General features: G+C 48.4%; 1 protein-coding gene across 2 annotated transcripts in view; it reads right to left on the bottom strand.

Annotated features, from left to right (window-relative positions):
• The window catches only part of FGD5 (FYVE, RhoGEF and PH domain containing 5), a 127,347-nt gene that overhangs the window by 58,001 nt on the left and 52,882 nt on the right, over nucleotides 1–16,464 (bottom strand). For both annotated transcript variants that reach the window (XM_045831916.1, XM_045831917.1), the window contains exons 4-5: nucleotides 1,922–1,980; nucleotides 1,779–1,809 (exon numbers count right to left, since the gene is read on the bottom strand). In XM_045831916.1, the coding sequence (XP_045687872.1) occupies nucleotides 1,779–1,809; nucleotides 1,922–1,980 (90 nt within the window). The remainder of the gene's footprint in view (nucleotides 1–1,778; nucleotides 1,810–1,921; nucleotides 1,981–16,464) is intronic.

Here is a 16,464-nt window from a genome sequence, read left to right as displayed (position 1 = left end):
TTTTGACTATGACCCCTGGCTAGGACTTGGAGTCATATTGTGGCATTTCTGCCTTTTCTATCCCCATAAGTACTGATGTCATACATGTAGCTCCAGACTACAATTTCCCGCAACTAGCTTATGAGTTGTGACTTTTATGGGGTTTTTTTTCCTCCTCAGGATATTATTATGAATTACCAGCAGCTTCAGCATCTTTCCAACTGGCAGGAAGCAGTGCAAACACAGATGGAAGCTTCCCAGTTAAAACCCTCTTAACAAAGTCGTAAAACAAAAAAGCCCAGCCCCTCTATGACATGCTGCCAGCTCTGAAGCAAGTAAGAAAGAAAAAAACATAACAGTGATTCTTTTGGTCCTTGCTAAATAGATCTCTTAGCTGTAAAGGTGTGTGGGTGGGGCTACTGGAACATTTCCTGCACAAGGGCTTTAGGGTTCTGTAACGCATACAAAGCTTTCTTCCTGAGGGCAAAAACGAGGGGCTGGGATCACAGACCAGAGTAGCACTCTGTCTCCTCCTGGGGACCTGAGTGCCCCTGTTAACATGGCAATGTGACACGAGGGTGATGTCACTGACAGGGGCCACAGCTGGATTCAGCAAGAGACCTGGCTTGGTGCTTTGCTGCCTCTAGAGAGGTCCCTTCCCTGAGGAACCCCAAAGGCAGCTGAGAATGCAGGATTAACACGTGATGACTGTACACTTGGAGTCAGGAGAATGGGTGTTTGTCCTGGCTCAGTCGCTGTGTGACACTGGCCAAGTCAGTCTTTTTGAACCTCCATATCACCACTGACAAAATATTTAGTGTGGGCACCCCCAGCTCTGATGTTCTTGGGAAGACATGACGAATAATACAAAGCAGTGCAGAATCAGATGCTAAACTACAGGGAGATTGCAAATGGCTTAAAAGCCCAGAGAAGAAGGGCACTGTCACAAGGGCCTGGGGTAGCTGAGCCTACCACATCCTTTCACTTCCCATGTCTTTACTGTACTCTATTCCCTTACCTCATCAGGAAACCCACCTAGATTTCCCCAGGTTGTCAGTCATTCCCCCCATGCTCCAAATAATTATTGATTCACTAACCTGTCTCCTTCACTGTTCAGATTGTGCCTGAGTAAGGGCCTGTTTGATCGGTCTTTCTAATCCCAAGCTCTTGTCACATAGCAAGTGTTCAAAAAATGTCTGTTGAACTGAACTGGACTGAAAGGGAGACTTTCTAGGCAATTTTGTGGGTTTTGAAGGGTGGCAGCATCTCATACCTGGGGAGTCCCCAAGCCTGGCCTCCTCTCCTCTAAAAGTCCAGAGGATTCCCTCACCGCCGGCTCAGGCATTACTGCCACAATGCTGAGATGGCTGAGAAGGTCTCATGATATCCCAACTGCTCTGTCACTGTGCAAACACATAACCTCCATACAGACCAAAACATTGTAAAGTGCACACACATATATACAAACACAATGACACACACAAACTCACACGCACAACAATGACACAGAACTAGAGGGCTGAGGAAACCATAGACCTCCTTCCGGAAATCTCAGCATGTCCCCCAAGCAGCCCCCACAGGGGCAGGGAGGCATACCCACGGAAAGCACGGTGCTACCCACCCCTAAAGCATGTGACAGTTAGGAGACAGACTTCCCTGAAAAGCCTCTGAGAATGCTTGCCTGCTGCCAAGCCTCTGTTCATGGAAATCACCTCTGCCTCCTCATTGCTTTCCTGTCTCTTATATCACCACCTTGTAAAAGGGCAATTAGTTTTGGGCAGTTAGAATGATTTACTCACCAGATGTAAGTGCTGGAGCATCTCCACATATCTGTAGAGGGAAAAAGGGTTGCGTTTGCATTAATTCTCATCCTGTACAAGCCGAGGAGGGGTGATGCTCTGTTAACAAGTTCAAGGCCAAAGGCAGCTGCTTGAGGACTCACGCTTTTTCTGAAGAGAGCAGTTCCTGTGCAATGACATGGGCTCTGGACTGTCCTTCCACCTGTGGAGGAAACAGAGCCATCAGGAAGGACAGCACCAATGGGCACAGTAGAGGGAGACCCCAGCTCCAAATGCATCAGGTTCACAGAAGGACGTCCACGCTGCTGAAGGCAAATTTCATGAACTTCTCAGGTATTCCCTGGCACTCATTACCTATGCCATATTCAACCTCGCTGCACCTCGGTTTCCTCATCTGTAGAAGTGGATATTAATAGCATCTGACTCAGAATGTCATTGACCTAATGCTCAGCACAGTGCTTGACACATAGTCAGTGCTCAATAAGTGGCCACTATCATGACTGCGGGGAGATAGGCAAAAGATAGGAGAGAAGGGAGCTCTCTCCTATCTTTTGCCTTTGCTGATGCTGTCCCTTCAGTGTCCCTTTCCCCTTCTCTGCCTGGCTAACTCCCAGTTATTCTTTAAGACTTAGCTATGGTGCCTATCACATCCTCAAGGAGCCTTTCCAGATTCCCTCCTTGAACCAGCCAGGGTAGCTATCTTTTCTGGGCATCCCCCACTTAGGGCACCAATTATGTCTACCTGGGGGGACCACAGGCCATCAATTTCACCTCTGCATGAGTGGTGCCTGGCATAGATTCCCTTTTTTGACAGACTGACTGACTGAATGGATGGATGGATGAGCATATCACCCACTTTGGAAGCATTAATGGTCTTGGCAACTCTCAGAAGGTGAACTATGTCATCTATCTGAGCCCCAACTTCTGCACCTGTAAGGAAGGATGGCAGGAGCAGAGGCAGACAGACACCTGGGCCTTCTGCCACAAGCAGGCCCCTCCTCTATGGCCCCAAACCTGCCAGATATCAGACATGGCTGGTGGCTGGGATCCAGAACACTGTGGGCGGCCTGGCAGAACAGACGGTGGGTGCTGGGAATGTGCAGGCCTGGCTGGGGGGCAGGGTGGCCCGAGGGGCAGCAGGAGGCATTCAGACGGGACGCCTGGCTTCTGGTTCCAGCTCTGCCACTGCCTCCCAGTGCAACCCTGTACAAGTCACTTTCTGAAGTTAGGCCTCAGTTTCCTTCTGTGTGGACAAGTGACCTTTAAATTCATTTCCTGTGTGTTACCAAACTTGAGGAGTTGTTGGTCAAGTGAATGATCTACTCTAGAAACTCACTACCTGCTGAGGGAGCAACTGTGCAATGTGGCAGTTATGAGCGAGGACTCAGGAACTAGGCAGTTTGGATTCAAATCCTGCCTCTGCCTTTTTTGTTAATTGAACAAGTCATTTAACCTCTCCATGTCTCAATTTTCTTTTTTGTAAAATGTGTACAACAGTATAATGGTATATGACACAGATACATATTGTAAGAATTAAACGAGAATAAATGTACATCTACATATATGTTTATAAATATATATAGAAATCCATCAATGGATCTATAAATCTATCTATATATAGATATCTGTTTAGGAATCTTACCCTCTCTCCATAAATATATATATATACATATATACATATGTATATATACATACATATGTATATATGTATATATAGCTATCTTATACTTGGAACAGTGCCTGCCACACCGTAATTGTTGTTATCCTTATTTTTGTTATTGAGGTGGTGCCAGAAACAGAACCAAGTACTCCAAACCATGGCTTCTACCCACTGAATGACAGTAGCAGGGATGGAGTAAGAAAAATAATTCAGATGGTCAAGTGGGGAAAAGGCCTCAGTTGCAAAATGAAGGCTGAGCCAGTCCTCTGGCAGTAGCAGCTGAGGCAGTGGAAAGCAAATGTGCTCAAGCACATCCAAGTTCAAATCCTGGCCCAGCACTGTTTAATTGTGTGACATTTGGCAAACCATTACCTCTGAGCCTTAGTTTTTTCATTGAAAATGCGGTGGAAAACAATCAGCCTGACTTCATACGCTGGTCTTTCTGATGATGTGTTCCTCACTGTTCTCCATGCTGGTGATGTTCTCCAGATCTCCTCATTCTTACCTTCTGACTTTTTCAGGTCTCTGCTCAAAAGTCACACCCCTACCTCAGTGTGGCCATCCGTGACCACCTGACCTAAAGAACACCCAAGGTCACTTTCTAACCCCAGGGTTTCTTAACCCTGGCTTTACTGACATTCTGGGCCAGACAACTTTTGTTGCAGGGGCTGTCCTATGTATTAACAGCATCAATGGCTCCTACCCCCTGGATGACAGTAGCAGCCCTCCACTGTAACAATCAAAATGTCTCTAGACATCACCAAATGTCCTCTGGAGGCACAAGTCTCACCCCCTATTGAGAAGCATTACTCTAACACTTTATCTTGCTGTATGTTTCTTTACAGCAATATTATCCTTGCACAAATGGATAAAATGAGATACAGTGCCTGATGCAGAGTAGGTGCTCAATAAATGAGTTCCCTCCCTAGCTAGTCCATCTCTAATAGTCTCTTAGTGTTTTCTGGCAATGCAGCCTCTCTGAAGCCACCCTGATGGTGCAGACCCTCACCCATGGTTAGTCAGTCCCCCTCCTGCCTTTCACTGCATCTGCCATGGCATCCACAGAGCAGGAGGGGAAACTGTGAGGTCTGCAGAGACTTCCTGCCTCACCTGGCCTTCCGCCCTCCCACTGGCGCCAAATTGTGACTCACCGTCTGCCTTCTGCATCTGCAGGGCTAGCATGGGGCTCTGTGGACAAGAGCAGCTCACTCTTCCCATTGCAGGGGCTCCTTCAGAGTCCCACGTGTGAAAAGGCTTTGTAAACAAAACTCTCTCAAAGGAAAATGTATTCTGCCAGGATGGGCCTCAGCAGCTAAGAAAACCCTGTGGTCAAGCTTCCATAAAGAGAATGACTCTGTAGAGAAAGGACAGAAGTCAGGGGATCTGAACCTCAGGTTCTTCCCCCACAGAATGAGGACAAGAGACAAGATGATCTCCAACCTCTAATCTGCCAGAAGCCTGTGATTCAATCCTCTTTGTCACCCAGTATGATGCTGAGAGGGCCTGATTCAAATCCTCGGGGCTGCCTCTTCCTATTCCTATGCCCTTGGACATGTTATTTCTCTTTTCTGAGTCCCATCTGTAAAACACAGATGATGATGATAATAATACCTACTTATTAATATAACCGCTAGCATTTACTGAACACTTAGTGTGTGTTAAGTGTGGCTCTAAACTCTGTACACATATTATCTCACGGAACCTTCCCCCAAATCTATGAGGTAGGTATTTATTATCTCCATTTTATAGATGAGTAAACTGAGACACAAATAATTCCTACCCTTTGCCCAAAGTCACTGCTAGTAAGTGGCAGAGCTAAGACTCAAATCCAGGCAGTCTGGCTTCAACATCCAAGCATGTAGCAGCGTGCCTGGCACAGAATAAGCACTCAGTAAATGGCATCTCTGTTCGTCATAGATGATGGTGGGTTAATCAAACTGGGAAGCATCTATTCTTTACCTGCGCTGTAAAGCTAGCAGCTGGAGTCTTGTACTCCAGGAGGGGCCTGGGCTAGTCCTCAAGCCTCAGCTCTTCTGATCCTTACCCTCAGAGTACTGCCTACCGTGGTATGTAAGAAGGAGCTATGCTGAAGGTCAGGACGCCTGGATCCACATCCCAGCCAGGCCATAAGCAGTTATGTGACTAAGGGTAAACCCCTCTCAGATGCCTCAGTCTCCTCATCTGGAAGAAGGGGGTCAATATTCCCAACGCTCCATGAGATGATGGATGGAAGTGGTCACCCCCTGCACGTCATTACCATTGTTAGCATCACGAAGCTGTGGGCTGGGCTTCTGATGGGGTTGGGGCACAGGCCGCTCTGCATGTCCCTGCCAGACCCTCCTGCCAGACACGCAGACTCCTGTGGGACATACAGACTGTCCTGCTTTAGTGACTCTGCCAGTGATGGACGTGTCTTTGCCAGTCAGACAGGAGGGAGGCCTGGCAGGCCATGTGCCCAAGGCTCTCCTCAGAAGCTGCTTATGGGCGTTGCCCAACTGGGCCATATAATACAGATGTTTGTTTAACCAGGAAATGAACTCGGAGGTTGACGGCAGTGTCCAGGGACAGACTTCTGGGAACAGGGTTCCTCCCAGGAGTGTGGGGGCTGGGGCGGTGGGGCTATAGCCTTTCTCAGGCTGACAATGCAGGTGCTACAGTCAGGGAGCTGCTGACCCCTCTGCCTAAGGCCAACACAGCTTATCACCTCCCTTCCCCAGGCTCCCTCGACTGCACTTCCTCCCCAGGCCCCAGGCAAACCAGCCAGGTCACCACTGACTATTCTGGGACCAGGTCAGGTTGGGAGGGTCAGTCCTCCTTTAGGGATCTTTGAGGTTAAACAGTGGGTTGCAGAAAGAGCTGGGAGTCCTGGTCTCTACCTCTGTGCCTCAATTTGTCCAGCTATAAAATGGACAGTGGTTCTAGAACAGCAGTTCACCAAGTGTGATCCCAGAACCTCTGGGGTTCCGCCTCCCTTTTCCAACTACACATCTGTGTGAGCCTGGGGTGGCTGAAACAACAGTTCTAACAGCCTGAATGCAGAAGCAGCTAGGAGAACCCAGCTGTCTTTATTATTAAACCAGGCATTAACAATATTTGCAAATATGCAAAACTATTTATTCTCAAATAATGAAATACTTGAGAATAATTATTAGTCAAATAACTAATGAAATTTGAGAATAACTATTGTTATTCTCAAGTAATGAAATGTTATTCTCATTTCATTATTCAATGAAAAATAATTCATTAAAAAGCTATTTTTCATTAAAAATGCTATTTATGTTAACATGTAATGGGTTTATTATTATTATTTGAAAATAAATGAAAAGACAGTGTGATCTTCTCTTGCGGTAAACATTGATAGATACATCTCACAGAAATAAAAACTCTTTCAGGCTCTACATCACTTTTAAGAGGTCTGAGAGCAAAATATTTTGAGAGCTGCTGGCTTAGAGGCTGTCCCAGAGATCATATAGGATGATGGGTGGAAAAGCTGTTTGCTCTCAGTGAAGGCATCACCCTCAATAACAACAATACTGTTGTGAGAAGCAGGCCCACGGACCCCAGGCTCTATGGCCCTCAGGATGGCCCCAAGCACGCCCAGGGGCCACATGATCTTTCTCCACGATGTCCTATCCTGCAGAAGAGGAAGAAACCACCTTCAAAGCTCCTAGTTGGTCCCCTCTCTAGCTGCTGGCAGGCCCCTGGGTTTACACCTGCTCTGCATTTAAATAGCCACCTCTCTTTCCATGCTCCTCTCTGCTAGGTCCCTGCAAAGAAGACCCGCATCCTGATATCTTGGTGCCTGGCTCAGTTCCCCCTCCCCAGTTCCCAGCTGTCTTCACCTATGGGCGCCTGGGAACCCCAGTCTCTGTGTTGTAACTCCCAGCCTCACACCTCCTTGAGACTTCCTTCTCAGACAGCTTTCACCTGCACTCACCTCCACTCCATCCACCCTGGGTGTGTCCCTGCTCAGAGCTGCCCTGCCTCTAAAGGGATGAGGGGCTTCCCGGGCCCGGGTCTTGGACCTAAGCTTCTTACATCTGCTGAACTGTCGCTTAGCTCATCAAGAGCTCCAGTCTCCTGCCCACTCCAATTCAACCTCTGCCATGGTGGTCACCTTCTGCTACCACCTGCAGCCGCAGTTACTCACTCCTGTGGCTCCCCAGCACTAGAGGAAAAAGTTGTCATTTAGCATTATGCTGAGAGCCCATGCTCTGCGGTCAGGAGACCTGGTTTCAAATCCTGGGCTCTACCACTTGCTCTACTTGTGTCCTTGGACAAGTTGTTCCTCTTCTGAGCCCCAGCTGTAAAACAGGAATAATAATAATACCTACTTAATGGTAACTAGCATTTTATTGAACACTTGGTATGTGCTAAGTATGGCTCTGAACTTTTAACATGTATTATCTTTCTGAATACTCCCAATACCCCATGAGGCAGGCACTATTATTACTGTCTCCATTTTACAGAAGAGGACACTGAGGCACAGTAAGTCCTGCCCTTTGCCTCTGACTTAGCCTGAAGGCCCTTTCCAGGCACCTCTCCTGTACTTCCCCATGCCCCAGGAACCCAATTTTATTCCTAAGATCAGCCTATTTTTCCCCACCTTCGGGACTTTTTTGCTCCTGTAGGTTCCTGTGCCCAGAATCCCCTCCAGATTCAGTACGTGTCTCTAGGTCACACACTAGCCCTGAGGTGGGGCAGGGTGCCAAGGCAGGCACCCCACGTTCCCTGTCTGCCTGCCTCCTCAGCCACACAGCCTGTCAGGAAAAAGTAATCACGGGCTGTTTCAAGCCCAGGGGTAATATTCCCCAGTCTTCATTGTTTTGAGGGTCCCGGGGAGGGGCATGCTAGACGGTCTGAGGTCACATCTGGAAAAGGGAGAGTGCCAGGAAGCTGGAGGCGGCAGCATCAGACTCCAAGAGAATGCTGTCCCCAACATTCCTCTGGGCACCACTGCCAGGGTCATGGTCCTCCCCCCTTTGGAATTCAGATTGATTTCCAGCACAGCCTTCAAGTGCTAGACAATTCTGAGACAGGAGCTCAGGGAAAGACAGCTCACTTTTATCCCAGCTGTTACCTGTCCTCCCAACAGGAGCAGGGAAGGGGTGAGGCTGGAGAAGAGGAGGCAATACCTGCTATGACAGGGTGGGGGCGGGGGGGAAGTGGGACCAAACAGGTCCACCTGACCAAGTGGTCGGCTTCCAGTTCATGCTGACACCTGCCTTCCTGTAGTTACAGGCTGGTGTGAGTCTGGGTTTGGTCCAGATACCTTAAACAACTTTTAATTTTGGAAAGAACTTTGGTTCTGCCTGTAGTGTGTAATGCATTTGTAGAAGCATCAAGTTATCTTGGAACGCCCTGAATGAGGCAACAGGAAACCTGATTTCTACTCCTGACTTTGCCTCTGACCTGCCAAATAACCCTGAGCAAGTGATGGCCTCTCTATGAGCTTTAGTTTTCCTTCCTGTAAGTCAGAGCAATCTCCGGCATAACTGAGACTTCATACCCATTAAATAGCAACTCCCAATGTCCCTCTCCCCCTAGCTCCTGGAAAACACCATTTACTCTCTGCTTCTAAGAATCTGACTGTTTTAGACTCTTCATATAGGTGGAATCATGAACTATTTGTCCTGTGACTGGCTTACTTCACTTAGCATAATGCCCCCCAGGTTCATCCATGTGACAGAATCCCCTTCCATTTTTTAAAAAATTGATTTTAGAGGTGGGGGTGGAGAGAAAGAAAGAGACAGATGGACAGACATCAATTTGTTCCATGTAGTTTTGCATTCATTGGTTGATTTTTTAAAAAATATTTTTTATCCTCACCTGAGGACATTTTTTCATTGCTTTTAGAGAGGGAGGGAGGGAGAGGAAAAGGGGGAAGGAGGAGGGGGAGAGAGAGACAGAAAAACAACGACATGAGAAACACCGGTTGGTTGCCTTCCAGTCTGACTGGCAATAGAAGCCACGACCTCTTGTTTCCAGGACAACGCTCCAAGCAACTGAGACACACCGGCCAGGCATTGACTGATTCTTGTATGTGCCCTGCTCGGGGACTGAGCCCGCAGTCTTGGCGTATCGGATCAATGCTCTAACAAACTACCTACTCAGCCCAGGTCCGTTCCTTTTTAAGGCTTAATAATATTCTACTGTATATACACACCATGTTTCTCCATTCATCTATCAATGGACATTAAGAGGGTAGACCTCATGTTAAGAGTCCTTACCACAGTAAAAAATAAAACAAAACGTGATCTGTGAACGTGCTAGCTCTCTCAGCCTCTAGAAGCCCAGTGTGACTGCGACTGCAACTAGCACATTCTCACTGTCCGACGGCAGGGGAAGGCCAGCATGTGGCTCACAGGGTGGCTCTCAGCAGCAGGGCTGTATACTAGGTACACTTGTACACAGTGACTGACACGATGTCAGGAAGGAGAAAGGGAGGGTGAGTGTGGCTTCGGGACCCAAATCCTGAACAACTGGGAGGGGGCACTGTGGCAGAGAGGAAAGTCAGCCACAGAACAAGCTCTCTCGGGGCAGGGCACTCTCACTGTCCCCATATCCAGCCCTTTGGTTCCTGACAGCCCCCAACCCCCCAGGACCTGAACAAAGTGTATGAGACATGGGAGCACCCAGGATACCTCCCAGACCTTTGAGCCTCTATTCTTTGCCATCCCTTTGTTCTGAGAGACTTCGCTTCTCATTCTCCTCCACACATGCTGCCTTGGAGTATCTCTTTGTGGTACTGCACCGAGCACTGCACCCTCTCCCTGCATGGGTCCTGGGCAGCTGGTGAGAAGCAGGGTGGGCAGCGAGCCTGGCCCCTCGCAATACCAAGTAAGCCACACAGAACCAAACAAGTGTTTTCATTTTATTAAACTGTTGTGCATCTAAGTTTGTTTTCCTTACTTAAATGTAGAAGCTGAGTCTAATGTATTCATTTCTTTATTAGTTTATTTGAAGACATTCATTGAATATTAGTTTACGTCCCAGGCAGTGAGGATACAACTGTGACAGGCTAAGCATGGTCCCTGCACTCCTGTGAGCTATTCTGACAGAAAAAGCCAAGTAACATGCAGAAAAATGAAGATTATAGTCACAACTTGAGATAAGTAGGAAGAAGAAAAACAGGAGTGCCACCACTAAACACAGAAGGTGATCACGGTAGGCCCCCTTGAGGAGGTGACATTAACTTGAGACCTAAAGCCAGCTGAGCAAAAGGCAGAAAGAGTGTTTTAAGTGGCAGTAACTGCAGTGCAAAGGCCCTGGGGTATGTTTAAAGAATAGACAGAGCTCATTTTTATCTCCTTCATGATGTCTACCCAAAGGCCTTCACATTTGTTGAATTTCATTTGGTCCATGGTTACAAAAGATGAAATGGTTGATGCCAACAACCAGAAGAGCTAACACAAGGGGATAGGCAGGCCAGGGTGGAATGGGAAGGTAATGAGTTCAGCTTGGGATCTGCAGAGTTTGAGGAGTCTGCAGGGCTTCCAAGAAGGACCCAAAGGGAAACTGGAAGGCAGAGTGTGGTGCTGCACAGAGGGGTCTGGGAATGCCACCTGAGTATAGCTGGCTGCTGGCCTGGGATGGTCTCTGAGCAATGGACACAAAATAAGAGGCAGGGATGGAGCTCAGGATTTGGGAAGTAGACACCACATTCGAGGGCACAGGCAGGGTAGGGTATCAAAGAAGCAGGGAGAGAACCAGGAGAGGCTGGAGTCTGAGGAACCCAAGAAGGGAGACCCCTGAGCTGAGGCCAGAGGGCTGAGCAAGGTAGGATCTGAGGTGGACAGTGTGGAGAGGGCCTGGCTTGTGGAGGTCAGGGAAGGTCATGCCAAGAAAATGACAAAAGTGAGGGGGGTTGGCCCTGACCCATGTGGTTCAGTTGGCTGGGCATCATTTGCAAAGCGAAAGATCACTGGTTCAATTCCCAGTGAGGGCACATGTTAGGTTGTGGGATTGGTCCCCATTTGGGGAGAGTACAAGAGAAAAGTGATCAGTGTTTCTCTCCCTCTCTTCCTTTCCCTTCCCCCTCTCTAAAAATAAATAAATAAATAACATCCTTTTTAAAAAGTGAGGGAGGTGGAAGCATGGGGAAGACTTGAATATACTTTAGGGCTGAGGGAAATCCTATAGAATTTCTTCTACTCACCTCCTCCTTCGCTCCAGCCACACAGACCTAACCTTCTGGCTCACAGAGGTCATCCCCACCAGCCCACCTTTGCACTGCTGTTCTCCGTCTGGAACACTCTGCCCCAGTCTTCCCAATGCTTTCTCCCTCACGCTATTCTGCTGGCTGCTCAAATGTCTCCTCTGCATCAAGAAGGCATTCCCTTACAAATGAGAGCCCTCAGGCATTGTTGGTGGGAATGTAAAATGGTGCAGCCAGACACTGGAAGTTGATATGGTGGTTTCTCAAAAAAATTAAACCTTTTGATCGAGTAATTCCAGTTCTGGGTATATACCCAAAAGAACCAAAAGCAAGGTCTCAAAGAGGAGTCCGCACACATGTTCACAGTAGCATTATTGCGGAAGCAATTCAAGTGTCCATCAACCAATGAATGGCTACGCAAAATGTGGTCTGTACACACAGTGGAATATTATTCAGCCTTAGAAAGGAAAAGAAATTCTGACATATGCTATACTATGGATGAACCTTGAGGACATTATAAGTGAAATAAGCCAGTCGCAAAGGAAAAATACGGTATGACTCCACTTGTATGAGGTCCTGAGAACGGCCAGATAGAAAGCAGGATGGTGGTCGCCAGGGGCTGGGGGAGGGGAGGAGGGGAGTTGGTGTTTAATGGGCACAGAGTTTCAGTTTGGGAAGATGGAAAAATCCTGGAGGTTAAGGGTGGTGATGGTTGGACAACAATGTGAATGTACTTAATGCCATTGAACTCTACACTTAAAAATGGTTAAGATGGTAGATTTTAACATAATTTTTTTAATGGAAAGAAAGGCCTCCTCTAGCTTCTCTGTCTAAGTTTTCCCCCGTTCTCACCCCTGGTGTTCTGCCCCAACCATCACAATGTGTTTTGTCTGTTAGATGTGAGATGTGAGATGTGAGATGGTCTGCTGGTGACAGCATTTTCACTGCCTATGCCACCTCCGGAGTTTTCTGGATGACTGTTCCTCTTCCCTAGGATATAAATCCCACCAGGGCAGGGAGGCACCTGGTGGACTGGTGGCTGCTGTATGTTGAGCCTCCAGGAGGGTGCCTGGCACATAGTATAGGTATTCAGTGAGTACTTAGTAAATAAATACATTTCTGTTGAAGAAGAGGAGGAACAGAAAGAAACTCAGTGAGGATACAGGGAGAAGAGATGCAGATGGGACGAAATCCATGTTTGACAATGGACGAGGTTGTTTTCTGGGAAGGAGAACAGGCTGCGGCCTGAGGAAGCTGACGTGAGTCTAGAACGGTCTCCCTGGGGACAGGGGGAGTAGCACTTGCAGTGGGGCCAATGTTCAGGTCTGTGGCGTGGGGAAAGCACATGGTGACACTCCGCCTAGTGGCAATAACCAGGATTCAAGTGGACCCTTTAAGCTAGGCAGATGGTCAGGGCGAGGCCAAAGGTGCAAGGTCAAGGGGAATGAGGTCAGCAAGGAGGCCTAGGCTAGACCGACTGACCTTGGGTGTAGCCTGGGAGGATACGACTTGCATAAACGGGGAGCCAGGGAGGGCGTGATGGCAGGAAGGTCTGTTCCAGAAGGCAGGGCACCAACTTCTGCCTGGGGTCAAGGGTGGACCCGTCAGGGAAACTTGATGACGATGGGTCTCAGGTGCGGGAGGGGCCGCCAACGCCTGGCTGGTCTCAGGGGAGCTGGTATTTAGCTTGAAAAGTACCCATTAGTCTGAGAACTGGGCTCATTGTCAGGGAGGAGTGACAGCCCAGCCAGCCTTTGAATGTCTCCTTTCACAGCTAAATCTATTTTTAAGTCCTTCTCATTTTTCCTTTCTTGCCCCCTCCTTCCCGCGACCCATACCCTTTGTACGTCCAGGAGTGGGAGAGAGGGAGAGGTCACATGTGGGTGGACCAGCTGTGTTCAGCTTCCTATCCTACTCCAAAAATCTCTTCCCTCCTGATTTGGTCACTCCAAAACATCTAGAAAGAGTGGGTCCCACCACCCTTTATTTTTACATAAACCATATCAAGCTGTAAGAAGTGTGGGGCTCATACCTCCCCCCAGTCTGACTCCAGGGACAGCAATTCTACTCATCACTCACACCTCCAGGCCTGTTCCTGTGAGGGACTGGAGATGGAAATCTGGCCCCCATTTTCCCCACAATATGATGGAGGCAGAGAGGAGAGGTTGCCTTTTGGAGAAACAGAATTTTCAGATACTGTGGAAGACAAAAAATCAGGAGTAAATGCTCCTTTTCCCACCTCCCACGCCACTGAACTCCTATAGAAAAAAGGAGCTGGGAAAGATTGCTTACTCTGGAAATCTCCCGTCACACCTGCCCTGAGGCCCAGCAACGTGGGAACTCTTCCACAATGAGGGCTACCAGGGAGTGCTCTGGGAACAGCCTCTCAAGCAGGTACAAAGACTGCTCTCTGACCCACTGATCCCCTTCTAGGATCCACCCTAGAGAAAACCTTGCACGTGTGTCTAGGGAGGTGTATGGACAGTGCACTACAATGCTGTTGGTGACGCAAACACGTGAGAAACACTGGAAAGGTCTCTAAGCAGAGGGATGGAGAAATAAACCACGGCATACCCATAAAATGAAATACTACGCAGCACTAAAAAATTAAGAGTGCTATACACCAGTATGAGGAAATCTTTAAGAGTTCTGTGAATGAACCCAACCAACCTACTCCAGGTTTCTAACAGTCTGATATAATTTATGAGAAAATTATACCACTCATTTCCCACCCATAATGAAGTATGTAGGTGAATACAGAGGGAAAGTTTTGGAAAGATTCACCTCACACGGTACCACAGTTACCTCTGTGAGGGCACAGGGGCTGGGAAGGAGTGTCCCAGGGGACTCTGACCTTCACCTATAACTATTTCACATGCTGGGGGGAGTGTCTAGCACAGCACACCTTGTGTGATGAAAACAATTTTTAAAAAGGGTTTTTCAACTTTGGTACATGCAAAAGCCTCACAAAGGATGAGGGGCTGGCAGGGCAGAGGTGCTCAGCTCCATTTGGTAGATAAGAAGGCCAGTCTCCGAGAGTGAACTGACCGGCTGTGGAGTCTAGATCTGCACTTCTCCATCTGTGCGCAGACTGACAGGACGCTCCTGTCCCTGACCCCGGCTCCCCACGTAGGCCCTGCACCTGGCTGGCCACACTGGCTCTGGTCCCAGCAGGACGTCTGGTCCCAGAGGCCCCTGTCTGAGGCAGGAGCTGCCTTAGATCCAGGACCTTGGCATTGTTGCCAAGTCCTACTTGACCTGAGGCAGGTCACTTCCCTGTCCTGGCCCACGGTCCTGCCTGAAAGAGCTGACCTTTGTGTGTTCTTTTCCTGTGTGTTGGGCATTGTTCTAAGTCTCCACAGATTTATTCACTCTCATAAGTATTCTGAAGCAGGTACTATGAGTGTTCTCCCAATTTTGTAGATGGGGAAACTCAGGAACAGAGTGGTTAAGAAGTTGTTCAAGTCACTCATCTAGCAAGTGGCAAAGCTGGGTGTGAGTCTCTTATTCTCCAGGCTACCCTGCCTCTTGAAAGCTGTTTATCCCTGAGAGTGTCTAAGGAGCAGCCTGCAGACCAGAAGGCTGGGCAGCTGATCACCAATGTGCGGGGCCCTAGGACCTCACGTCTTCACAATGACCCTAGGTGGCCAGACCCTCTCTTCTCCCACTCCCCTCTGCCTCCTAGACTAGAAACAGTAGTTATTATGCCCCTGCTACATGGCCAGCACTTTCCCATCTGTGTTCTTATTCAACCCTTCCACAGCCCAGTAGAGACAGGGAGGCTAAATACCCTTGATGGAAAGCAGCTGGCCAGTGGTAACACAGCTGGAGCAGAAGATGCAGATGGTTCCAGAAGAAGGTTTAACAGAGAACCTGGTGACTGTGGTGGGAAGCCAACACGAGGTGGGGGTGCTTGAAGCACAGAAAGTCACAAATGGGAGGCCCTGCTGCTCTGTCAGCCAGCTCTTCAACTCTTCCAGGCTTGGTCACCAGATCCAATTCAGGCTTCAAAGCCAGAACACACTCCTGCTGACAGCTATCTATGCTCCTGGGTTCCATGACCCCAGGGATGCCCAGAAAAGGCAAATCAATCTGTAAACGGGTCAGGCATGCTAACTCAAGGTTCCCCTCCCATATCCCCCAAAAGTCAGTAGTTCCTCCTGGGAGATAGGGAGGAGTGAAGAGGTAAGAGGAAGCCCCAGGACTACAGTGGAAAGCAAACCCCAAGCTTGCAGCCAGCTAGACCTGTTTCTGAGGCCTGAGCCCTTCAATCACTAGCAATGTGGTTCTGGGCAAATTACTTAACCTTTCTGAAACTCTATGTCCTTAACTGTAAAATGGGGATGATGGCACTGACTCTGCAATTGTCATAGGAGGGAAAGAGATAACAAATGTGGAAGCACTAGAGTCAGCAGAGCACTTGCTCTATCTATAGGGGGAGAAGCAGGGGCAAGAGTGAAAGGGGAAGGGCATGAGGAACCAGGTGGGAAAGCCCCCTCCATGGTGCCCAGAGCACTGGCTAGGTAACTATGAAAACACTGTCTGGACAGAGAAATGACTTTTTAAAAGAAATCAAGGGAATAAAAACAAAATGAGGTCTTCCAGCAAGATGGAGGCATAGGTATATATACTATGCCTCCTCGCACAACCAAAAGAAAGACAACAATAAATTTAAGAACAAAAAACAACCAGAACTGACAGAAAATTGAACTGTATGGAAGTCCAATAACCAAGGAGTTAAAGAAGAAACATTCATCCAGACCTGTAGGAGGGACAGAGACGGGCAGCTAGGTGGAGAGGACTCATGGCAAGGTAGTGGCTGGCAGACTGGATGGTCCCACATTGTGTGCAGATAAACCAGGAAGAAC

The sequence above is a fragment of the Phyllostomus hastatus genome, unplaced genomic scaffold (genome assembly GCF_019186645.2).
Source record: "Phyllostomus hastatus isolate PE091 unplaced genomic scaffold, TTU_PhHast_1.1 phas_contig_16, whole genome shotgun sequence".
In the NCBI taxonomy this organism is placed as follows: Eukaryota; Metazoa; Chordata; class Mammalia; order Chiroptera; family Phyllostomidae; genus Phyllostomus; species Phyllostomus hastatus.
Note: the sequence above shows the minus strand (reverse complement) of the source record. Positions and strands in the feature narration are given on the sequence as shown.